Source organism: Alosa pseudoharengus, unplaced genomic scaffold, assembly GCF_046254945.1.
Source record: "Alosa pseudoharengus isolate Yale_2024_CS ecotype anadromous, Long Island Sound unplaced genomic scaffold, YU_APseudo_1.1 YU_APseudo_1.1_scf_16, whole genome shotgun sequence".
In the NCBI taxonomy this organism is placed as follows: domain Eukaryota; kingdom Metazoa; phylum Chordata; class Actinopteri; order Clupeiformes; family Clupeidae; genus Alosa; species Alosa pseudoharengus.
In genome coordinates, this window is record NW_027468630.1 from 38,108,902 (window position 1) to 38,136,076 (window position 27,175).

Here is a 27,175-nt window from a genome sequence, read left to right on the forward strand (position 1 = left end):
AACAGTGGACATGTTTATTAGTGTGTAAAGTGTTTTACAATATGTGTTGCATCTTGCAAAGATATTTATTAAGAGAAATCAAGCTTCGGTGTCCATGTCTGATCGGTGCCAGTCCATTGTCCTCAGTCTATCTCACTGTCCACTGTTCATTGAGGCCTCTCAACCTATGAAAATAAAACCAACAAACAATCAGTGTTTAGCTTAAAGGTCTACTGTGAGTCTTTCTCGTTAATTGTTTATTCATCTCTACGCAAAGAGATCTCATAAGCATAAGGCAATCAGGATACACAAGTCTGTGCACCTAAGAGACAATCAGTTGTTTCTCACACACACATATATACCTTGGATCATATACATCATAATAAATATCATTACACCTTCTCTGCACACACACGACTTGGTCAATACAATGAGTTAATTAAGAACCAAGGACATTTCTATCGTCATACAACACATTATTTGCAATCTACACACACATTACTGAAACAGAAGTATCAAGACAACACACAGTTAAAGTATAATAATTAGGTTATTGTAATATACTGTGTCTATTTCTCAATAACTTTTACAAAATCTGCATGGAGTCGATGAAGAAGCATAAATCAGCCTGTAGAAATACTGTTAAACTAGGGTCTCTTGAGTCTTGATCATATTATCGATATAGAACATATTCAGTTTGAAACTCTTAGAAGCTAGCTAGCTACCATTTGCTAGTTATCGCAATCCAGTTGTCTGGCAACATCACGGCACGAAAAAATTGCCCCACGTAGCATTAGCTAACAGACAACACAACGATGAAAAAAGCTTAACTAGGGGGACATATCCAGTTTTCCATGTGTTCTTACAGGCCTAAAAGGCACAATGATATGACAATGACCAATCATATTGTTCTATCAAAGAGTAACGTTATAGTAGTCTAACTGGTTCTGAACTATGGAAAAAACTTTAACTTAGTCGATGAAACTATGCTGGCTAGCCAGCCAGCGCTAGCATATAATGTACATTATATAAAGTAACGTTAACAGACATGGCATATGATATCAACTTACTTGGACGTTTTCTGATGTGCCAGTCGCTTCCATCTCTTCTTTCTCTGTTCGACACTGTAAGGAGGTTCAGGAGACAGCTTGCTAAGAGGGTGCTATGCTCTTTGCTTCGCGCTCGGCACTTGTCACGCGATCACAATAGCTCTGCACTCGATTGCTCTTCCTTAGCTACCAGCTGTTTTGTAGACTGAAATTGAATTTCACGTTTTGAAACTGAATTTTGAGAACTGAATGTGAAAGTTCCAAGAGCGAAATTTTCAGTCAGGATAATTTATGTATCAGAGCAAATTAGTTCAATTTCAAACTATTATATTCAATTTCAAGTTGACTGAGATTCAGTTCCAATCTAATGAATTCAGTTTCAATATATACTATTCAAATTCGTTTTTCCAATACAATTGCTCAAATTCATATTCAAATTCATATTCAAATTCGGTTTAAGGTGACACAAGTTTTACTCCATAAACATGGTCCATAATAAGACAAATCAGGGGAAGTATCAATCAGCAAACAACATTCTGACCAATTAAATGTAGGAAATGTAAAGGCTGATAGACCAATTGGAATGTGTTTTATGACATTATAGCAGGGCTGGATTCCTGCAACTGTCTTTAAAAACAGAAAGACTGGATAATCCACCCTTGCCAATAGTGTTGAGCAATGAATTTAATTAGATTTAAATATAACATGCAAAATGATATAGCCTAATTATTCTTCCTGTTTAAAGGATATAAGTGATTTATGCCCTTCTACTCTCTCTGCCGTTTACCAAACAAAAGCTGGTGTTGTGTTTTCTTACATTGAAACACTGAAAATAAAAGGCATGCAAATTTTCTCCATTTGCCTACCACTGTATGATACTTGCACAAGGAAAACTGTGCAGTATGGGAAGTATCTCTCATGCAAGCATCATCAACCATGCTGATAATGCAATAAAAACATTGTAATTGTGTTAGCAATTAAAGTAGCCTGTTGAGGCAACCAACCATCTGATGTGCATGTTTTCACTGAAAACGTTATTGGGCCTAGACTGGGGCGGGGTGCATGGGGAGCATGTGTATGGAAGCATATGAGTAGCTTTATTCAAATGAGAATGCAATCTGCAATATGCAATTCAAAATGACATTACATTATGCAATTGCCAATTCATTATGTAATTTAATATTGCAATTTGCAATAATTTCCAACAAATTGTATTTTAATTTGCAAAGTGACAATGCAATCCTAAAATCAATTTGAATAATTTTGGTTAAAAAATAGAATAAACATGGATTGAATTGCATTCCATTTTGCCATGGTACTTCAGTCTCAAAATTCAAATGGCAATTCCTTTTGCTTTTCAATTTTCAATATTCAGTTTAATAATTTAACTGTCAATTCGTTTTGCAATTTAATATTTAAAGTGCAATGTAGGATTGCATTTTTAAAACATATTTGGCAAAACTGTCAATGCCAGCTTGAAAAGATTTTGGATTATTTTGGGCAAAACGTTTTGCCATCGTTTTGAGGCATTTTATTCAAATGGAAAAGAAATAGCGCCCCCCGTGATTGCATTGCACTTTGGTCACGCTCTTTGTGTTGCAAAATTCAAATGGCCATTCAATATGCCAAACGCATTGCAATCTGTCAAGTCTCTCGTCAAGGCGGGAACTAGGCTACGTCACTTCCGTGTTTACGTCTTACCCAGTTAGTGCTTGCAATGGAGAAGTTTGCAGCTGCACTAAGGTCTCTGGCTGATTATGTAGAACACCACCGTGTCAACGAGTCTGACTCAACGGACAGATTACTGAAAATGGACGACAGAGTGGGCTATCTAGCCCTACTTGTCCGATTTGATGTCAACCTGGTCCGTTCAAAGATTTCTGAGGCCTTACAGCTAATGGGCGCTAGACGGTGGGGAGACCTTCTGTGGATACCACTGGAGGGAATAGAGGGTTACCTCTCCTATTAGGGAGATCGCGGAGCTCTTTGGAGTTCACAGGACAAGTAGGGCTAGATCGCCCACTCTGTCGTCCATTGTCGTTAGTTAGGCTAAAACTCACAGCCTTTCCTTGCCCTGCTCTCTCTCTCTCTCTCTCTCACACACACACACACACATACACACACAACAGAGACTCCCCTCCGTGGTCTGGCTAGCCTCATAAGCAAACCGGGGGGTGCGGTCGTTCCGGGCCCACGTTTGGCCAAATCTATCTCGCTGAATTGTTGTATACGATGCTTATTTGTAGGCTACTAATTGCTGGGGGGAGGGATGCTACTAAAGTTGCCGCTGGTTGGCAAAGTTATCAGCAGCAACATAAGAGCCTTAATAATGTAAGAACACAGCTGGGTCTCGCGGACACTAGGCCTACTCGCGGTCACGGTTAACATTATTCATCAACTGTGACATGATATGTTTGCGGCGCCAACACCCCCCACCCCCCCAAAAAAAAAATGTGCCCCCTTGAAAATCGCAAATGCCCCCTCTGTCACTGTACTCTACAGCCGGGTCTGTCGGCCAGAGACTGCAAACTCCTCCATTGCAAACGCTAACTGGGTAAGAACAGAGAATGTCTAATAAGACATTAGCCCGTAGACGGGCTCTGGTAAGAAGACGTTAACACGGAAGTGACGTAGCCTAGTTCCCGCCTTGACGAGAGACTTGACAGATTGCAATGCGTTTGGCATATTGAATGGCCATTTGAATTTTGCAACACAAAGAGCGTGACCAAAGTGCAATGCAATCACGGGGGGCGCTATTTCTTTTCCATTTGAATAAAATGCCTCAAAACGATGGCAAAACGTTTTGCCCAAAATAATCCAAAATCTTTTCAAGCTGGCATTGACAGTTTTGCCAAATATGTTTTTAAAATGCAATCCTACATTGCACTTTAAATATTAAATTGCAAAACGAATTGACAGTTAAATGATGAAACTGAATATTGAAAATTGAAATGCAAAATGAATTGCCATTTGAATTTTGAGACTGAAGTACCATGGCAAAATGGAATGCAATTCAATCCATGTTTATTCTATTTTTTAACCAAAATTATTGGAATTGATTTTAGGATTTCATTGTCACTTTGCAGATTAAAATACAATTTGTTGGATATTATTGCAAATTGCAATATTAAATTGCATAATGAATTGTCAATTGCATAATGTAATGTCTTTTTGAATTGCATATTGCAGATTGCATTCTCATTTGAAAAAAGCTACTCATATGCTTCCATACATGTGGGTGGCTATGACCCAAAAGTTGAGAATTAGCTGGCTGGCACATTTATATATATAATTTGGTCTCTGCATTTATCACAATCCGTGAATTAGTGAAACACACTCAGCACACACTAATCCCGGCGCAGTGAGCTGCCTGCAACAACAGCGGCGCTCGGGGAGCAGCCGTGCCTACTGGTCGGGGTTCGAACCGGCAACCCTCCGGTTACAAGTCCGAGGCGCTAGGACACGGATGCCCAAATCAAATGTTAATGAATGTGTGCTGTCCTTATACATAAATTAAAAATGAAATGAAAGTATGATGGCCTATGTCAGGTCAAAGAAGTTTGAGAAGGGCTATAGCCTGTAGTTCGCCTATCTTTCTTCATTCATTCTGCACATTGGGATTCAGGCCATGATTGTTGCTGAATTTTCATGTTCATGAAGTGTGTAGGCCTGTAATAGTCCAAGTCAAGTTCAACACATTTTCAATCAACAAACAAACATTTTTCTTCAAGTGCAGTCCATATACAGTATGTCAAGAGGAAATGATACACGATATAGAGAAGATGTTGCGCAACCCAGAATTTCGTAGCAAAACGGTGCGAAACTTTTGAGATTGAACATGCCCCCGTCAGTTCCCCCTTAACGCCCTCTGGTAACGTAGGCTATGGGTAAATGCCACGTCAGGCACATTGATAGTGCTTAAAGTTTGGCGTTTTTTTTATTTACAAAAATAATAATCGCATTTGCAAGGACCGGATCGCGTAAACCATGAACAGGAGGCATTGTCGGGGGTTGCTGGTGCTGACATTGTTCATCGCTTTCGCTGTCTGCACGGAATTGACTTTTGAATTACCTGATAACGAGAAGCAGTGTTTTTACGAAGATCTCGAGAGCGGAGTAAAATTTGACATAGACTTTCAAGTAAGTAGCTAGCCTCTTATGCAGTTTTCATCTAGAATGTTGGTAATGTCATGCAAACGTCAGGTAGGCTAGTCTAGGTGATAACATGCCTTTTATTCTAGGCCTAACGTTAACTTACAGGCTACTGGAACGATTTGGATGAGCTTGCCTTGAACAGACCATGCAACTAATTTTAGTATAATAAATAACAATGATATGTTGAATGTTATAACCATGTTGAATGTTCATGGTGCCCGACTCTCCGGTCATTAGGTGTGTTTCAGGCGGACGTTTGTCGGGCTCGGCTAGTTGTAAATAGCCATCGTCATAGGTAGTTAGTTTGACAAAATATGGAAGTTGATTCCTCCAAACCAATTGGGGCACTGTAGCCTATTCCAAAAAAGAATATAGACAGAGAATGTCTAATAAGGGGAGAACTTCCACTCTCGGAAAACTTCCGGTTTCTGAACTGGTTGCAGTACCTACTCTGGTTCCACGTGAGGGCGCTCATCCACGAGTGCTGAATGAATGGAGGTCTATAGAGCTGTACCCCTCAAAATCCACTTTTCTCGGGATATATATTTTTTGGCAAGTAATTTGAATATTGTATTCGAAAGGGGAGGCAAATAAAAATACACTTGGTGGAGTATTATATTTTTTAAAGTCACTTAATTGTTCTAAAAAGCCTTTCAAACCTGTCAATGACGTCATTCATTAGCACAATAGACCAGTAAATAGACCTCTCCAGAATGAGTCCCGCCTCCGTAACTTCCGTATCCATCCAACTTCCTGGCGTCGATTGTCTATGGGAAATAACATGGCGTTTCGAAATATCATACCGGTAAAACATCTGTAGGTAGCGCAGTAGAAAAAGCTGGTGGGCAGATTGGCCTACACACTTCTGCCATCTAGTTTCCACTGGATTTTTTGATTGTCGGTGCCGTTTAAGTAGTATACTATAGACTATACTACTTAAACGGCACCGAAAATGTTATGGGCAACAACGACCCAACTTGTAAGGAATCAAAAGGGCATAAGTACTCGTTCATTCAACTTTTGACTTATAACCCATGTTGAACTTATACAAACTACAATCAAATCTGAGATTTCTCAACGACAATCAGGTGAAAGAGACAAATTTAGCCGTCTAGCTCCATTGACTTCCATTCATTTTGCACTCATAGTGATCGCCCCCAGTGGAGTTCTGGTGGAACTGCAACCAAAATTCAGTACAATGGGACTTAAAGGAATTATCTGGAGTAAAATGCACTTTAGATCAATTTACGGATGATTGGGAGTACATACGTTGAGTTGACATCAAAATCATGTAATTCGGGTGTGTTTTGAGAAAGTTTGATTTTACCGTTTTTAGTCAAAACTCGTTAGGCTCCAGGTTGGAACTACCTTTCCGGAAATGTTGCTGCTGTAGGGAAAAGTCTGTAGGAGTCGATTGCATCACGTCATTGCACGACATTAGCCTGGCTAGCGCCACCACTTCTCAATGAGACGTGGTCTGGAAACCAAACGTTAATTTTCTCGTATTTGAAAAAAATGCCCAGATCCGTTTATTGGGTGCCACGAATGTCTATCAAATGCGTCTGTGCATAGCTCATCATCGTCTTGCTTTCCCCCTTGTTCTGTGATTGGTCCCCTATCTCAGGCGAAAATTTGCTCCATGGTCTCCAGGCTGCCTTAGCAGCGTGAATCAAATTGCGCGCAAGGCAGCATGGGAACACCCAGGCTAGCATGACATCACGTCACGTGACATTTCAAAATTCCAACCTGTTAGTAAGCTAGAGTTTACAACTTCATTTCAATTTCGAAAGAAATACTGGACTATGTTTTTTTTTTTTTTTAAAAACGGCGACGAAATTGTGAATTTCCAGAGCGTGTTACTCCACACTCGGCAATCGACTCCTACAGGACTTTCCCCTAAAGATGCCAGCTGCAGCAGCAACATTTCCGGAAAAGGGACTGGCTTGATGAAATTCATTCTGGACTCTATCCGACAACATAAAGACCTCGGGATACTTCGGTTTGGCTTTAGGGACCCTCTACTCACTACCACGTAAGTGTAATGTTGTTTGGAACTGTAGAAGAGGTATAAAAATAGCGTTTTGTAGCGGCGAAATGACATGCTCTGGTCACTTCCAGGCTAACGAGTTTTGACTAAAAACGGTAAAATCGAAATCAAACTTTCTCAAAACACATCTGAATGACATGATTTTGATGTCAACTCAACGTATGTACTCCCAATCATCCGTAAATTGATCTAAAGTGCATTTTACTCCGGATAATTCCTTTAATACGGAGTGGCCAGGCTTTCTAGCCTGGGAAAAACCCAGATGTACTTCCGGCAAATTCGAGATTCACTCTGAAAGTCCGTCTGGCCAAGAACCCATTCTAGCCCATTTCCAATTTTCCTAGATCTAGGCACCAATCAGAACCCTTGAGGCGGGCTTTACACGATGACGATAGAGCACCCTGTTGAAGAAGCCGGGGTTTTTAAAAAAAAATCATCAACGATGGCTGCTGTCGCTTGATTGAAGCTGCTATCACGTTGGTTTAAGACTGGGAGTTAGACGTTTCGCAACTGCTTCCTTGTGTTGGAATATGCAACATTGTACAAACATGTAAGGGATACCTACCGGAACCCCCTCTATTACCATCGGTCCCGTATTTCCGCCGTCTTGTGTGTATGTGTCACTTAATATGCATTTCTATACAAACCAAGACGGCAGATTCCTAAAGAAATGCAACCACCCACACCATAGGTGTATCTAAATTAGCTATGTACCAAAAATTACATTTTACCGTCACTCAAAGAGCTGTAAACAATGTTGTAAGGCTGCGTGTACACATCCGCTTGGAGCTCCAGTGGAATTGTAATTTCATGACGAGAATTCTCGGCGCAAATAGGCGACACATCTGGCCAGCACTATAGTGTGGTAAACAAAATCAGATATTTCAGGCAGTAAATGCTCCCGTTAAGAACCAAACCAGATTTTGTTCAAATCTACACACCTATGGCTACTGAAAAATGTAAGGTTCATTTAGCAAATGTTATTTTGAAGTGTTAAAAAAAATTGTTGTTTTAGATTCTAAATTTAGAATTTCCGAACAAAAGTGGTGATAATTGGGGGTGTTATTATCACCACGATATGTGATATCTGCAACAGTGGCTACTGAAAACGGTTTGATATTCTGTTCATTTATAGGCCTACAGTAGCTGGGCACATATCCGACAGAAAACACATAGGCTACTTTTCAATTGGTGTGCTATGCGAGCATAACTCGAATGCTCAAAAATGAAATAGGCCTAGGCTAGCCTAAACATTGCAACATCGAGAGTTTTTATGGAAAGAAAATTATTTACAGACCACTATCTGCATTAAGCTAAACTTCAGTGTTTGCCTTGAAACATTCTGGCATAATTGCTTTGAACGTTTCAGTCTCTGGTCCCCCATTCCTGCTTTATATGTCCCGGTCAGCCAGAAAAGACGAATGAAACAAAATGCTTGTTTGAACGTGAACGGTTTTGTTCAGAGCCGAAAATGCAATTGTGTTTGACAGAGGCCAGATGTAAATTGCTAGTGACAAAATATTAGCTTTCAGTGTGGTACGATGTCTTTGTAAATTAGCCTACGTTTAAATAAAAAGTGGTTAATTCTTCCTGCTTCTCCCTACAACCAGACAGTGTTGCAAATTGTGTGTTTCTGTCAATCTGTCTCTTTCGTTGTTCTGATTGGTTTTTGGCCTCTCCTATTGCGTCCGAGGCATTTTGATCGGCGTCCGTTTGGGAACGCTCTTTGGAAATGGGCTGTGAACGAACCTTCCCCAGACCCACTCTCAGTTACGACTCAGAAGGGTCTGGTTTCAACTGGGCTACAGGCTCTCCGTAGACGGGCTCTGATATAGGCCTACGGCTCTGGTGCATATGTAAACGTGGCCGCCATATTGCTGGGGGCAACACGTTTACTGTCTATGGGCAACACTTGCCGGCAATCAGAGACACCTGTTTGATTTCCAGTCAGAGGACACAAGGGGGCAGGCGAACGTTTGGAGAGCTTAGACCATAGATATATATAATGAAGGCTAGATGTCTCGTCCGCGCTGCTGCCAAAGGAGGTCGACGTCCGCACCTTCCGGCCATCTTGCCACAGTCAGCTCACTAACTCATAACCTGAAGGTGTCATTGTTATAGCCTGGGGGCATTGTTCTGCCTTTAGTAGAAGAAGAGATATATACAGCGGATGTATGTGGTAAAGGTTAAGTTTAATAAACCGAACACTGAGGTACTCATGTGTGTAAGTCGAGTCCAGATTATAGCTACGTTAATAATGTTTGTAAGAAACCAAACCGTTTGTAAATCTGTCAAGATTTCAGCGAGATAAGAGTATTTGTGTTCGTGCAGATCACTCACCTTACATCAGGTACCACAGAGCCCACCAGATAGCTTGCCTGTGACAAGATGGCCGCCGGTGATGCCGTTAGAGACTCCGCCATAAGACATCTAGCCTTTATTATGTATATCTATGGCGTAGACACTATGGCGGATCTGAGGCTAAATAGTAGACCAGTTCCACCTAGCCATTCCATTGAACCCCATTCAATTTGGCGCCACTTTGACATCAAATAATGTTACAGCTGAAGCGTTTTAAGCCTTTATATGAACTTTTTCTATTTTCGGAGTAATACAACATTGTATATAGCAGTATTTAACAGTATTTAGCGTTTCGCCTATGCTTCATCAGGTTCACTAGTTCATCAGTAGCTCAGGAATTAAAAACCGAAATCAATGCGTTAAAAAAGTGAACCCGATGAAGCATAGGCGAAACGCGTTGTTCACTACTAAATAAAATCAGCAAAGAAAACCCACCAGTGTGCGGTGATCCTTCACTCTCCTGTCTATCAATTGATGACTGCACCTCACCAGCACCTGGAAGGCTGTGCACGGGAATTTCATCCTAAACAATATGGCTCCTTGGCCATAGTTTCACTGTAGCCTACAAAATGCCACATATGCTAGCAAGATTGTATAGCTCTTCATTCCCTTCGACTAACTGTCACAAACAACGTAGGCCAACGGTGAAGTTTGATAATAGTGATTTAATTGGTGAAAAATTGCCACTTCGTATGACTGTCAGAGGTGCAGATTTTTCTCAATTCTGTTCATAGCCTATGAATTCCTTGTCAACACAAACGTTTATTTTTAATTTTTATTATTATTATTATTATTATTATTATTATTATTTGTAATTGGATTAAAAAGGACCTTATGGGTAGGGTACAGGATTGGATACATTTGCTGATTTCCTGGAAATCCATAGCCATAAAATTGTAACTGTCCATGGTAGACTAAAAACCAGCTACGACATGGGGTCATGCCGTGTCAAATCAGACAAAATCCAGGAAAATGGTTGCAGCACGACTCCGATATTTTTGTTCAATTCTATTGTTTTTATAGACTTTTTGCCCTTAATTGTTTACACTCTAAAAGACCTTATCTTGGAGGCCCTGTTTGGACATTCATATCTTAAGTATTATAGCCTCACCAAACTTTATAGAATGGAAGACAAACATGTTCTGAGTATGATTCAATCATTAAACGTTTGTACCAGTCTAATTTGTTTTATAGAAGTCCCTAGTTTCAGATAAAAACATGCAAAAAAGTGATATTGAGGATCACAAAACTCCTTTATTGTGACAATCCTACCATCAATCAGTATTTTCTCTAGAAATATAATCCTTTGTTAATGTTGTTTCGAAATGTGAAGTCTCCAAAACAAAAGGCCATGACAATAATAAGGATAAAACAAGGTGTGTTTGTATTTTTGTGTCATTTTCAGGCAACTGAAATGGTATGTGGGGTAGCTAGTAGGACCAAACGTGGAAATAGCTAAGTATATGGTAGGGCTGCACAATTAATCGAATTTTAATCACGATCACGATTTTGGCTTCCAACGATCAAATTTGCATGATCGAGCGATATTAAAAATGCGTGCTCTACCCATAGAACCAATCTGGCAACCCATAGAACGCTCTGCTACAAAACAAATCAAGCGCTCTTTAAACCTGGCTGACCATGTGCCTGCATGCAGCCTATCAAGGACAGCTGTTCCCTGCACTGCTCAGCCTGATCCACTGCTCAGTTTGGATGCACTGTGGACTAGTACCATTATGTTAACTATTAGTAGGCTAGTTAGACTATACCAAAAAACGACGATCAAAAATCATATGTGTGGCACAGCAGAAGGCCAAGAGCAAGAGATTTCAGGCAAGTGGTTAATCAAAAACATAAGCAAAGCAGGGCACTCAACTCATACCATGACGTAAACCACACATGCCTTTTTTATCAAGTTAACTTTTAGTCCTTGTTTGCTTCCTCCAATTTAGCCTATAATAAGAGTTGAGCTAACGACGGGATCCGTGAATTTTATTCATGTATTTTATAGGCTACATGTGCAACCTATAATGCATATGCGTTTCAAGACACAGCCTATTCAAAACGAGTGAACAATAATGAAAATGTAGCCTACACGTCAGTGTTTTACATATCTACGAATGACTAAAGCAGGGGTGTCCAAACTGCGGCCCGCCATGCACTTTAATCCGGCCCGCCGAGCATTTATTAGTTTATCATAGGCCGCTCGCTATTTTTTTCCAGCGATAGATGACGTTGTGGTTAACTTTAGGCTACTGCAAACAGCTTTACACGCTTCTTAGAGAACGTTTACAATGTCAATGTCAAAACAGCTTGTTACATCGAGATACATAGTATCTCCATTGCAGCAGATCTAACTACGTTATGCTACTCCATTTAATTGGGAACGCATTTGAGCGTGCACGAGAGGAAGAGAGCGCGATGGAAACAGTACTGTAGTTCCCACTACTGACCATTTATAAACTGTGAAAGGGCACAGCCATAGGCTATATTTGAGTGGAGCTGGCAAAGAGTCTTAAAGTGACAGTGCACCATTTATAAATTAATTAAACAGCATCAAATGAAAAGTATTTCTTAAGAAATTAATTTTCTACAACAAAATGACTGTCATTTAAATAATACAAAACGTTTGGACACCCTTGGACTAAACGATTAAACTCATGAACAAGAAGCAGAGCTTAAGTGGCTAATGGGGAGCGTTGGGAGGATTCCCGGTGAGCCGCTAACGTTTCCCCAAATATTAACAAAGTAGCACACACAAAAAATTTGTTTGAAAGTTGTTTGGAAGTTTGGAAGTCGCAGTCAAGTCTATGCAGTAATTTAGGGGAGTAAATGTAAGGGGAAGAATTTGGGTGAGCCAGATAGCAAGTCCAATAGTTTAGGGAAAAAATATTTTTGTCACTAAAATTAATTAATAATCGTGATAAATAATTGTGATCTCAATATTGATCAAAATAATCGTGATTATAATTTTGGCCATAATCATGCAGCCCTAGTATATGGACATTTAGTGTGTAAAGGAACAATATTGTCCCAAGTCCCATTCACAGAATAAATGCATGTAGTTACAGGTGTTTTGGGAACACAAAAATAAACATTTACAATGAAAAAATGATTTTAGCGCCCCCTCAGGTGAAACACAACATAGCATTTTACTCCTTTTACAAGGCATAACTCTGATACTTGAAAGGAACGGAATGGCAATATTTTACTAAAAAGAATAAGACATTCCTAACATCTTGAAAATGAAAAGAATGCCAAATATATATCAAATTATGTACTAGAAATTATATTTTAACCATTGACCTCAATAGCCCTTAGCTGGGGATACCCTTTCCATTATTCATTCATTGGTGGCTATGAAGTTCTCAAAGGCCATTTGAATATTTAAAAAAACTGTTATTTACTATTAATTTAAGGAGAATTCCGGCCATTTTAGCCCATAGCCCTGTTGTTTGAGGTCACCGAAAGAATTTGATACAATGTACACCAAATATCGATCCGTCAGCTAAAGCTAACCTATGAAGGCAACAGAAACTGAAAGAGAAACTTCATAGGTTAGCTTTAGCTGCTTTGATCAAGATACTTATGGGTTGAAAATGGCTGCAATTCTCCTTTAAGGTAAAATTAGTGTATTGTGAGTGGAAGGGAGAGGAGGCTGGAGAAGTGAGATGATGATGGCTGGAGGAGAGGAGGGGAGGAGAGGAGATGATGGGGGAAGGTTGTAGATATGAGGAGAGGAGCATGAAGTCAGAAGAAGAGGGTTGAGAACTTGATGAACAAGAGTGGAGAGACAAAAACTAGAGCATAACAGTGCCAAAGATGCATTGATGACATTTACCAGGCATTTCCTGAAAAGGCATGCAGACTCTTCCCTGAGGCAGTCTTTCCGGGGCTATTCTACTCCAATGTGCTGTGATGTCTGCTACCTGCGCATACATGGAAATACAGAAAGAATGACAATATTTGTCACAATTTCCCATTTTCATTGAGATGGCCACTGTGCTGTCAGCAGGAAAAAGAACATGAACATTTGGTACAACATAGACTAAATAGCAGACCCACTGCTAAAGCCAAACCAGACACTAGCTCTGGTAGCATTCCTGAAGAATCTTAGCCCATTCCTTATGGGCAATTGTCTTCAGTTTACAAACTGAACATATTTATGGATTTCTTTGGATGGCATGATGCTCTTGGAATTTCCAAATAGTTGACTGAATCTTATTTCCCCCTTCTAATGCCACAGGTTTCCTGAGCCGCCAGAGGAAGCAAAACGGCCTTAGAGCATCACAAAGCCATCATTACGCTTAACTTTACACATGATGATTTGACCATGACCGGAGCTTTCCTTTAAGCTTATAAACAATGTGCAGAAAAGACATATTGATAGACAAAGTTAGACAGATAGTCATACACAGACATGCAGAGAGATAAATACTATAGATAGATACTTACCTCATCTTTGAGAAAGGGAGCTGGCCATCTTTGTCTAATTTCTCTGACAAGGGGCTCAACCTCCACAACCTCTTGACGACGAAGAGTAAAAGTGGACTGCATCAGTTGTTGAATGATGGTGGTATGAGTTGGGTTGTTGAGTTGTTGGATGACGGCCCAGTCCAGCCCTGCACACGCCCGGGCTTGATCCCGCCAACCCGCAATACCACAGAGTGAGCTAGGGTGGTACCAACCCTTTCGTTCGAAAATTCTAAAACAACAATGTTTTTTAATACTTCAAAATAACATTTGATAAATTAACCTTACATTTTTAAGTAGCCATAGGTGTGTAGATTTGAACAACATATGGGGCTTTTAATGCCTGAAATATCCGATTTCGTTTACCACGCTCAGAGTTTAGTGCTGGGCTGGTGGGTGCCTATTTCCAACCTTTCTCACGGCACATCAACGGTTAGACCGAGAATTCTCGTCACAAATCAAAATTCCACTGGAGCTCCAAGCGGATTTGTATACGCAGCCTTACACAGTGGTGAACTGTAACAAAGTACAAATACTTTGTTACTGTATTTAAGTAAATTTTCCACGTATTTGTATTTTACTTAAGTAGCATGAGCTTGTAGCCATCTGCATTCAGTAGGCTATATTCACCAGACCCATGGCTACACTGGACATGCAACTGTGTTCTGTGCCCTGAGCATATGCTTGCCTTTCTCTGTCTATTAGCTGCAGCATTAGGGCCTTCTCTCCGATGAGATTGCTAGTCTGCAGAGCAGCGAAGTTACTGGCTATGCCCATGCTTCTGTCACACGTCTGATCATTTGCAGCACAAATGAATGGTAGACTATTATAGAACCGCTGGCCGAAAAAAACTAAATATTTTTCAGATTAGGAAATGTTTCTTAATTGTGTGTGATCAAAAATAAAGAGGCATAGCCTACAATTGGGGGGTATGTGAGCGCTCATTCAATGTCTGTGCGCGTCTGCGCAAGTGAAACTGAATCTTATCAGACACATTTCTCAACAACGTTTCTGTTCACTCTGGACCAGCAGAATTGGCATCACTTTTTAAACGACACCCTTTTCAACCTAGACCATGGTATAACCAGAATTACAGTCTCCAGAATTTTAAGTCAGAATGTAAACTGGGCCACGGATGGTAAGCACAAAAACATTAGCTTAAAACTATCTAGCCTAGTATAACCTAAAACTAGCTTAATTAAAGGAGAAGTTCGGTGTGATATTGACCTAAAGTGTGTTGAAACATGATACCGAGTGTGAACTTTTGTCTCATAGCTCATCTCGGCTTGTCCCCTGCACTCTGAAATCTGGCGCTAGTTAGCCGATGCTACCAACAGGTTTTCAATGGGGGTGCCTCGGGCATCGGGCTAGCAATGCAAATAAATCACTGTTTTCTCAAAGTAGCTCCACACTTCATTGGTAGACTTCCGAGGGCCCTGACATTTAAAACGAGATATTGAGAACTTTGAAAAAGCACTGGTAGTTTATTTACAAGACGATTTATACAGACAGTACCTTCAGGAAGTTTACCGTTCGTCGCCATGTTCAATTTAGTCACGATAAGGCGAGCGACGAGTACGAATGACCAGGTATGATAAGGGATCAGATTCCAAAAATAATTCCGTGGAAATACATGGAATCTCCCGAGGCACCCCCATTGAAAACCTGTTTGTAGCATCGGCTAACTAGCGCCAGATTTTTAAAAAAAAATTGTCCGTCTTGAGCGACCAGAGCGTCATGGTTCGTGTAGGGTCAATTCATACTGACAAACATATAAAAACATGTTAAATTATATATATATATATATATATATATATATATATATATATTAGGGCTGTCAATCGATTAAAAAAATTAATCTAATTAATTACATACTCTGTGATTAATTAATCTAAATTAATCGCATATATAATTTTTGCTGTGAAAGTATTTTAAATATTTAAATTCAAATGAATCATTGAATAATCAGCATTAGTGACATTAAAGTTCACAAACTCTTCAGCATTAGTGACATTAAAACTCAACTGTTCAAATAATTGCCATAATAATCTATTATATGACCTAATATGCTGAGGAAATAAATTCAAAAGTGCTTCGGGAAGAAGTTTTTTCACATACAAGGCATTTCATTGCAGAGGACTTTATTTTCAACACTTTATTTTTTATCAACACCATCAGGCCGTTTTTTAAAAGTAAATGTTCCAATCAATGATCCAGGCAGCACATTTTCTTCTCTCTCCTTCATTTTACAGTCTAATTTTTACTGACTAGAACATACATGGGCAACATACGGCCCGCGGGCCACATCCGGCCCGTGGGCTTTCCCTGACCGGCCCGCGTAAGGTCCGTGAAAGAACAATAGTCAAGAGCCTAGCATAGAGATAATGCACGCAAATCAATATTGTTGCTTTTATTTTGAAAGCGACTGTACGCCCATACATTTGTGCGTGGATGCATACGATGTAAACACCCTCACTGATGTGCTGGTGAATAGAATTTATGCTTCTGCGTCGACACAATGCAGTTGCCTTTAAGTCGGCGTAAACCTTTCAAAGTTTTGTGTCTCTTACTGTATGTCTGCGTCGCTCACCACCGCAAAGGTTGTCAGAACGAACTCCTGCTGTTTGTTGGAGATACGAAGTGTTAATTTCAAAACGTTACTGGCAGAGAGACAGTTTACATTCGGATAACCCCGTCACTGTAACCAAAATATGTCTGAGTTTATTTGCAAAGCTTATGTTAGCGAACTAGTATGATGCTATTGCTACTACCCACAGGTTGCTTGAAGCAGCTGGCTCAACACACAGGGCGAGTTGACCAATCACAGTTTTGTGCATAAAGTTAAAGCAAAAACATAGCCTACATTTTTAAAATAGTTTTCTTTGTGCATGTTGATTAACTAATGACAGCCTACTGTTGTACAGTCTACATAGTCTAATTCTGCATAGAGTTAATTTAATGATGGTAATGATTTAATGATGAAATATTGCTGAGTATTGATGAAATGGTGGCACAGGCCTATGGTTGTACTGACTCCTTCACATGTTCATGGCCTAGCCTAATTATATAGATATTGTAGTACTTTTTTATATCAGCCTTTGAAAACTGAAAAAAAAAAGTCAATGTCAAAAAATCATTTTCGAGAATGAGGATTAAATACTGGACATAGATTAAATAGCCTATTGCTGTTTTTCCTTGGTCTCCCTCACATTTTCATCTGTTCTTACGAGTAGTAAACAAAACCATATGATTTACTTAATGTTATACAAGAACAGAATAGAATTGGACAAAATTGAGTTCAGACTTGAGTTCGGTATTTTGGGTCCGGCCCTCCTCAACAGTCCCAGTTTGTCATGTGGCCCCTTGGGGAAATTAGTTGCCCACCCCTGGACTAGAATGACTCGGGGTCAAAGGTCATACGGAATCGATTAATCTGCACTAATTTTTTTAATCAGTTATTTTTTCTCAAATTAATTAATCGAAATTAATCAGTTATTTTGACAGCCCTAATATATATATATATATATATATATATATATATATATATATATATATATATATATATATAATATATAAATCGCACCTGACTACAAGTTGCAGGACCAGCCAAACTATGAAAAAAGTGTGACTTTTAGTCCGGAAAATACGGTATATAAAATCTACAGCATTTCATCCCTAAGTAACATGCAAATAAAACCGTGTATCCATATCAAAGTTTTCCCCCTATTTTAAAAAAAGTATGTGTAAACTGTATGAATAAAAAAAAAAAAAATGGTTTATGTAAAATATTTTATTTATTTAAAAGTTAAAGCAAATGTATAACCCTCTTTTAGAAAGGGACTTTGTATCTTTAAAAAAAAAAGTCAGTTTCATCTTACTATTCAATGATATATATTTATGATAATGTATATGTCCATGACATGGTGGACATAATAATAATGCTTTGTCCTTTGAATATTCTATAATCATCTGAAAATAGGTGTGGGAGCTCAGCTAATATATATTTCTACAACTTGAGTGTCTGGCATTTATGATAATACATAAAAATAATAGAAAATTAAGACCAAAATGTTTGGCAATTGTGATGGCTGAATGACACTCTCCTGTGATATTCACCGGGCAGGGTTTCCGTTGTCCGGTAATTACCGGACATAGGCCGGAAAAAAAATGAAATGTCCGACAAAATTAAATCTCTCCGGGTCAAATTGTCCGATTGAAATTGTCTAATAATCCCGTCCCCCTAACGCAATCTGAATTTGAGAATAAGCCTTAAAATGTAAGCCTTTATTAAATCAATATGTCCTTTGAAGCCTCAGATGTCCGGTCAACTCCACCACCACCAGATAAAAAGCATAAGTGTCGGGTGTATCTGTCGGAATCATGACGTTGGAAGTGGAGTTGCGGGGTTGTGGCCGCTCCAAGACACTGTCATTCTCCGTGTACACTGGACATGCAACTGTGTTCTGTACCCAAAGCATACAGTAGGCCTATGCTTTCTCTGTCTATGATCTGTAGGGTTAGGGCCTCCTCGACGAGGAGATTGCTGGTCCGCGGATCATTTCCGGCACAATTAAACGGTATCATTGAACCGTGGACCGAAATAAAAAGAAACTAAACATTTCCCAGAATAGGAAACATTTCTTAATTCATTGTTATCAAATAAAGAGGCATAGCCTTAGGGGGTAGTGGTGTGAGCACTCATTCTTGTGTGTGTGCATCTGTGCAAGTTAAACAGTGGAACCACTGGAGATAACGTGGGTAGCAGCAACAAACAACGTAGCCATTTTAAAACAATGAACGAAGCGGACCCTTGCTGTCCATGAAAACATAGATACTGGCTAGATCTTGTTAGGCATGGTTACGTAAGTTAGACTAATGAACATGTTGCGTTCTATTCAGCCTGATTATGTCATTCTTTAAGCTACATAGCCTACATTACACACATATTCATTTTCAGCAAATCAAACAGCTCCAGAACACCAGACCAATCAGCACCAACTACATCCTTAAAAGTAACTTCATGCAAATATGTCCAAAATTATGTATTTGCGTTTTGTTTTTATTGGCTGTCACATAAAGGTTGCACATTTAATGTGGAAATATAGAAAATACATATTTTGTAAGACAAACTTTTCACAGCACAGCCTGCGATTGACCCCTGATGACACCATCTCTGGTCCAGTGGCATTTTTGTATAGTTAATTCATAATCTGTGATACTGCTGTTCACACAGCAGTGTATGCCTCAAAGCATGTATACTAATATTATATTAGTGTATGTGTGCGCATGTATATTAATGTATATTATTGTTGTCAATTCAAGGCTATTAGTCATCATAAGTGAAGAAGAGAGCATTTTCAGAGGAGTTAAGATAGATTCATGAACATCACAATTTCAACTGTTTGTTATACTGAGTAATCACTGCCCCTTATTGTTCTTCTTAAACAGGTGATTGCTGGGGGGAACTATGATGTTGATTGTTTTGTGACCGATCCCATGAACAATGTCCTATACCAGGAAAGAAAGAAACAGTACGATAGTTTCTCACACACCACCACTTCAAAAGGTGTCTACAAAGTGTGCTTCAGCAATGAGTTCTCCACCTTCTCCCATAAAATAGTTTACCTGGACTTCCGGGCGGGAGAAGAACGTCCTTTATTGCCTGACATGAACAGGGCAACAGCTCTTACTCAGGTGAGTTTGAACCCTATCAGGTGAGACATAGCTCCTGTTTTTAGAAGTGCCAAGACAATGAAGCAAACAGTAAAAGAAGTTGAGTTATTTTGCTTCTGATATCCTGGCAACGTAGTTCTGTGTTGCTTTCCTGCTAGGCCATCCGGAAAAAAGTTTATAGCCGATACCTTGATACTTGCTACAGCAAGTAAAGTCACTTGCGGCAGGTAGACAGCTAAAGTATAAGATAATTTTTTTCAAATTACAAAGTGTATAAGTGTATAATATATATATATATATATATATATATATATATATATATATATATATAATTTATTTTGTTATTTTTTTTTTTGTTATTTTTTTTTTTTTAATTTTTAATTAATTAATTAATTTATTTTTTTACATACAAACATACACACACACATACATACAATCACACACATATACATACATACATACGCACACATGTACATATATATACCTATACATATATAAATATATATACACATACATACATACATGCATGTATAAGAGACACAGAAAACGACAAGTAAGACAGCAACATAACAAATAAAGGGGGGGGGGGCAGCTCCACTGTGTATGTGTGTGTGCGTGCGTGTATCCATCTACAGTATGCACCTATTAGAAAATGTGGTTATTCTCCTAACTATATGCTCTGGATACAATGTATTCCATATTTAAATACTTTTTATGTGTCTTGAACCATTTCACCAAGTCAAATTACTTGTCTTTTCTTTTTTGTGTGGAAAAGAAAAAAACTTTGCAATAAAATGATTCTGGTGAATGTTGAATTTTGCTCTTGACCAATATGTTTGTTCTGTCTGAAAATGACACTGCCACATGCCTAAAGGTTGTAATACAATGTGGTACTGTAGAAACACAGAACACAGATTGAGGTCTGGACTCTGGCTGGATCACTCTAAAATGTTGATATTGTTTCACCATTTATTTCCCACTTGGAAATGGCTGGATGTTTCAGATCATTGATCATTGCTTAACCCCTTTAGAACTCTAGCGGCACGCACCCTTGGAAAATGACTAACTTTAACAGACTTACCCTCGTTGTCCGGAGGTGCCGCTGGTGTCTATCGAAAGGGATCATGCTCAGCTAATTGGTTGTTCCAAACCATGAAGTACAACCAATGTTATTGTCATTTTAAAAATATGGTTTTTTTTTTTACCATAAGCGAAATATGTCAAAGACGTTGCAAAAATATAATAGCGGGGTAAAAAACTTGCAAAACATTGGAAGTAAACTGAAATGACCATAGGACGTTTGTATGGAAGTCATTTCCTGTCCAGGGATGGGTAGATTAACTACATCAGCAACAACGGCATATATACATAGATCGTAATCCACTCATTGACTTGCATTATAGAAAGTAGTGTCAACATGACTTTGAGGAGGGATATCTCTCTGACTATAATAGTTGTAGTTAAAATGTCATTGTATTTATTTCAGAATATGTGTGTGTATGATTTCAAATAGTAAAAAAGGTTTTGATCTATATATTTGTTTTCTTTGCCAATCATTACCAAAATAAAATAAATAAATGTTTGTGTATATAGTTGGTTAAAATGAAATGACAATACTTTAATCATATTGCCTAGGTTGTGCTAAAAAAAGGATATAAGATAGTATTGCACTTTCCTGAGACCTCTGTAAAGTCTTTAAAACATAATAATGCAAAAACCTGCAAAAAATGGCTGGAGTTAAGGAGATAACGGCTAATATACTGATATGGCTTTATGTTTTTCCCCATTACAGTGTCACAAGGTGGCATATTTCCCAACATTACCTTATCAGTGAGGCTACATTGTTAAATAAGGAAAACTCACTTATATAATTTATATAATAATGACCCACTTTGGATATCGGAGCTTACCGACTGTGCATCTTCAGTTTTAACTTGGCATGAAGGGATGTATTTTGCACCCTGGCGCATTGCGTAAAACTCGTTTTCCACCCGGCGCAAAGTTTAACTGGTATTTTGCACGTTTATTTTTTAAACCATGCGCCCAGGGGTGTGGCAATTAACAACTTAGGGAGTGGCCTGGCGCATTGTCTAAAAATCGCTATTTTACACCTGGTCAGAAGTCTATGGCGAGTTGTTTATAATTGTCAACAGTCATATTGCGGGTGCACAACGCACCATCCTTCTATCATCTATGAGCGCACACCAGCGCACGTCCATGCAAAACATTACAAATTACGATTACAATGGGAAACATAATTAGAATAAAGATATTACGAAATACTGTACATCTCATGATGAGTAGTTATTCACCATCATTTGCAAATTGGTAATGCCGGTTAAAAGTGATTAGGAGAGAGGCGAGAGACACGTATGGAGTACAATTGAAGACGCACTGTCACGAGATATAAGCACCTCCTCTGCAGGATAAATGTTGTTTTATTAAGTCATTTGAACAATATTAGGGTAAGTGTTGCTTTTTCCAGTCTATGTTTTCGATGGTAATCCATTGTCAGTCAATAGTGAAAGTAACTTTATAACTGTCTTGTCGTTGACTGACACACCATGGTGAAGTTAGTTTCACTTTGCCAATGAGTTCAAATAATAGATGAGTGCAAATGCATGAAGGCTACGCTAGGTTTTAGTAAAGCATGGTTTAGTGGAATGACTATTCCATACGGTCTTGCAAGCAGCCTCCTTCAAATGCGCCGTTGACTGTCAAAATACCGATGCATTCTTTGACATCGCGCCTTAAAGGGAATGACAGATGTCATCCTCATTGGTTTAAATGATGTTACGCCCCAAATACACCCCCATGAATGATTAAGAAACCTAGGAACACCTTGTTGCGCCATGCGCTCAACATTTGATAACGAAAACGCTCCCAATGTGGACTGGACATCCTACTAAATTTCAATAAGCTTTTGACGAGTGATGATGCGATTTAGACTGTCATGATAGGGCCCGAAGTCATAGTCCCATAGCCTACTTTGTTTGAATCTGTGTATTTCTTTCTAACTTGACCAAAGTCATCCATACATTTGCACAGACGCACTATTGTCAAGCAGCATAGTTTATGTTCCTCTGTCTCTTGATTCGTTTGTAATGGAGGCTGGTATTGTTATAGTTAAGTCAGTTTTATTTTTTATAGCGCATTTAACATGCACAGAGTGCAACCCAAAGCGCTCCACATACAAGACACATAACAAGAAGACAAAAGATACTGGACAGAGCGGCGTAGTCGCCAGCGTACTTGTGACCTCAAGACATGACGAATACATTTTAAAACTAACAAACATAAAAGGTGCTGGACAAAAAATTTTAAAAAGAAAAAAAAATCATGTTAAAGGTGCTCTAAACGATGCTGGGTAACGTCACTTCTGTTGACTTTCAAAACAAAACAGAGAGCTAGCTCGCTACTTCCTCCACCTTCCTCCCGTGCTGCTCCCGTGCAATTGAAACTCTCCTAACGCGCATCTCGTCTGTGATTTTCTGGAACAGTTTGTTATGTTTTTATGGGCTAGGTTTGCCCAGGTTGTTTTTGTTGCCGTTTTTGGAGCCTGGGCTGTCCACAGAGATCGCGCTTTTTTTTTACAGTGTCAGGACACCGACAGCTAGAGGTTGGTTAGGTGATGTTTGCAGTAAGTGACATAAAATGTGTGGCATCGCTTAGAGCACCTTTAAATTAGTCCAATTTCCAAACCGGCTGAATTTTTTTTGGAAAAGCTTATAAGTTTATACTTTATCATGGCCAGCAGTAGAGATATGATGGTAGAGATAGTACAATAAAAACGCCACATTTGAGGTGTGATTGGCTGCATGCGAGTGTAACATTCCTTGAGTAATATTAATGGTATCAAGATAAATGCCCAATCAGCAACGAAATGATGGGATGTGACACTATTTTCAAGATCGAAAGTGGCTGTGGTAAACAGTAGTAGCAATGCCTGCAAACATCAAAAATTGCAGTTGGAAGAATGTGTAAATTAATTTACAGCAAAGGTAGGCCTACATACATCGTTATATTCTGCCCCTTACATCTTCACTCCGACACTGAATATTTTGTTTGCCCAATAATAAACATTTTGGTAACACTTTATAATAACTACACACAATTCATCATTTATTAAGCCGTTGTTACTTATTAGTTAATGGTTTGTTCCTCATTAGTAATTTATTGCTCATACATAATTTATCATCAGTAAAGCATTTGTTCACACAGTTGTAAATGCTTTGTTCATAGTGAATAAGCCTATCCAAAAAATATGTTTGTATGTACATGATTCATACTTAATAAATTATGAAACAACCACTTATAAATTAAATCATTTTCCCATTATAAACCAGTTGCAAACTATTACAAAATGCTTTGTTCATCATTTGTAAAGCATTGCTCCTATAGCCTGGCGAGCCAGACCCACATTAAAATGTAGGGTCTGGGCACTCACCGTTCGCAGTGCTCAGTCCGAGGGGCGGGATAATCCGTTGTCTTTCAAATTCCCTCTGCACGCAATAGGACAGCGGCAGCGCTAATGAGTCCCATGCGTTTCCCACCAGCGGAGCTAGTTGCCTAGTTCAAACGTTTGCCAACATAATAAAAGCTTAACTCGTGTCACACTGTTCGCCAGCAGCAACATCCATCTTATTTGTTTTCAAGTAGCAGGGAATTCAAGCCAAACCGTTGCAACTCTGCCATCAATCATTATGTTAAGCCCACCTAACGACTCTATACACGATTTCAATGGCCTGATTAAGTTTCGATTTCTGGAGCTCACAAGCCAACGGAGTTGCTAGACTAGCCCTGGCAGCAAATGTAATTTGCTGCCGCTAGGGCCGCGTCTAGATTTCTAGGCTATTGCTCCTATGTTAATTCTCATAAATAAAGTATTTGTACAGTTAAATTATTTGCTCATAGTAAGTCAGTAGTGTTTCGGCATCCATGTTGGCAACCTCGGGGGGGGGGGGGGGGGGGGCGGATACACAGCTCTACAGTAATTTTAAAGTGATTGCAGTACCAGTTTTGGCCACAATCTTACATATGGTTCCTTTAATAAATGATGCAATAATATTTTGATGAAGTAATATTTCCATTATTTATCAATTGTTACATACACATGCACTAATGATTAGTTAGGGTGAGGATACATATTTTTTAAACCACTTCCTAATACTATAACTCATGATTAACTCAGGAGTTACAAGTGGTTAGTTAATGATATTTTGTGAGTTTATGTAAAGTGAGGACTTTCTATGCCTTGCAACACATTTTCAAATTAGTTGTAAAGATTACTTTCATTCATTTAGACGTACACATGTCAATTAAATTAAAGGCAATTGACACAACAGTGAAAACTCGGGAATCGAACCGCCAACTTTTCAGGCTACTGCATGCTAGTTCAGCTCCTTATCCACTACACTACCTTGACCCAGATGAAAACACCTACAACCATGCAATAGTTTCTGTTTACTTCTAATACACACTGTTAAGCATTTATTAAACAGCTGTAAACTATTATGAAATGCCGTATTCTTCATTTGTAAAGCATTATTCCTACATTAATTCTCATCTGTAAATCATGTTTACACACAGTTAAAATGGTTTGCTCATAGTAAACACTCATATCTATATTATATTTTTGAACTGACTGTGGTAATGTCACTGGGCAGAGGTACTGTAGTCAGAGACTTTCTAATGAGGAGACACAGCACTCAAAAAATGTTCCGACCGTGACCAGAAAGTTGCATATTCGGTTTTTCCACGGAGAAGCACTAGGGGGAGACGAAGCACCCACCAAACGACCCAAAAAGTGTTGTAGAACCATCAGAACGACTCTCAACCTGCATAATTAAGGTCATTTTTGCTAAAATTGTTGCATAGGGCCTCTTTAATTTCATTGACATGTATTAGCCGCTTTGGATGAAAGTGTCTGCTAAATGAATAATGCAAATGTAAACTTTATAACTCATTTGTAAATTGTTAATCATGAATTATAGTATTAGGAAATGGTTTATAAAATATGTATCCTCACCCTAATTATTGGTGCATGTTTATGTAACAACTGTTAAATAATGGAAATATTACTTCATCAACAAAATATTATAGCATAATTTATTATTATTAAGTATTAACAATAATTTATAAACATATTTTAGATATAAGCTTATTTACTATGAACAAACCATTTATAACTGTACAAATACTTTATTGTAGTCTATTGTCAGTTTGTAAAGTTTAGGTGAAGTACGAAGTCACATTGGGAATCCCTGATCAATGTGATTGGTTAAGCTGGACAAATGGTTTCAAAGTTAACGCTATGTCGACACCCGTCACCTTGCTAATGTTGGAAAGGTTTCCACATTGTGAGTGTCCAGACTATTCACAAAGTGAATTAGTTTGGTTTTAACCAGGCTACACCTGTGCAGCCCTCACAGCACATCAGTGTGCCAAGGCACAGTTTAGGAAGCACTGCATTAGAGGATCATCTTGTCAAACAGTATAGTTAAAAAGTGATTAGACTAATCTATGTGTGTGTGTGTATTTTCAGATGGAATCTGCATGTCTGTCTATCCATGAGATCTTGAAAGTGGTCACAGACTCCCAAACATGGTACCGTCTCCGTGAAGCTCAGGACCGGATAAGGGCTGAGGATCTTCATGAACGCGTATCCTATTGGTCCATCGGGGAGACAGTTTTTTTGTTTGCGGTCAGCATTGGTCAGGTGCTGATGCTCAGAAGCTTCTTCACTGAGAAACGGATCAATGTGAACACCAGCACATAAACATAATATCACCACAGATAAACATTCAACAACCAGATGTTAATTCATATTTGTGTAAACATTAAGCCAAATATTGCAAGATTAAAGATTTTTTTCCTAAATGTGCAGCCTGTGTATTCTCTTGTAGTGCAGTATTATGTATTATGATTGTGGATTGGATGGATTGTGATCTATGCAGTGATTGTTAAATAATTATAATTTGCTTTTAAATAGGAAAACCTGAACGTCTGTATGGAAAGGCAGAATTCTTTTCAGGACATACTGTACTTGCCCCAACCAAAGAACACCATATGTGGTGATATTATGTTTATTGTTAAATAATTATAATTTGCTTTTAAATAGGAAAACCTGAACGTCTGTATGGAAGGGCAGAATTCTTTTCAGGACATACTGTACTTGCCCCAACCAAAGAACACCATATACAACTGTTGAAACAACAAAAAGTTGTTCAAAGAATACAGTAATTCTATGCTATGCACAATCACAATATAGGGAGATGCAGCTCTAGGAAATGTATATCACATTTCTAGAAACAAAAAAAATTGAAGGCAAGGGTTGGCCTACTCATCATTACTGATTATTATTAAACATTTTATATTTTTATAAAAATATGTTTATACATACATTTTTTTCAACCATGAATCCAAAACACCAAAAATA

General features: G+C 38.7%; 1 protein-coding gene and 1 long non-coding RNA gene across 2 annotated transcripts; one reads left to right on the forward strand and one right to left on the reverse strand.

Annotated features, from left to right (window-relative positions):
• Positions 1 to 1,215, reverse strand: LOC143126356 (uncharacterized). Its single transcript, XR_012987464.1, has 2 exons — positions 1,050 to 1,215; positions 1 to 164 (listed from the first exon to the last, which is right to left on the reverse strand). It is a non-coding gene; the product is annotated as an uncharacterized LOC143126356 (long non-coding RNA).
• Positions 1,216 to 4,876: 3,661 nt separating this feature from the next.
• On the forward strand, positions 4,877 to 26,616 carry tmed3 (transmembrane p24 trafficking protein 3). Its single transcript, XM_076287952.1, has 3 exons — positions 4,877 to 5,168; positions 19,513 to 19,758; positions 26,282 to 26,616. The coding sequence occupies exons 1-3, from the start codon at positions 5,016 to 5,018 to the stop codon at positions 26,513 to 26,515; spliced, it is 633 nt and encodes a 210-aa protein (XP_076144067.1). The 5' UTR covers positions 4,877 to 5,015; the 3' UTR covers positions 26,516 to 26,616.
• The last annotated feature ends 559 nt before the right edge of the window (positions 26,617 to 27,175 follow it).

What these genes read in the sequence shown, in the direction of transcription:
- tmed3 (XM_076287952.1), top strand. Translation starts at nt 5,016, where the DNA reads ATGAACAGGAGGCATTGTCGGGGGTTGCTGGTGCTGACATTGTTCATC. An exon ending in AATTTGACATAGACTTTCAA is followed by an intron (nt 5,169 to 19,512) that starts GTAAGTAGCTAG and finishes CTTCTTAAACAG; the next exon opens with GTGATTGCTGGGGGGAACTA. An exon ending in GGGCAACAGCTCTTACTCAG is followed by an intron (nt 19,759 to 26,281) that starts GTGAGTTTGAAC and finishes GTGTATTTTCAG; the next exon opens with ATGGAATCTGCATGTCTGTC.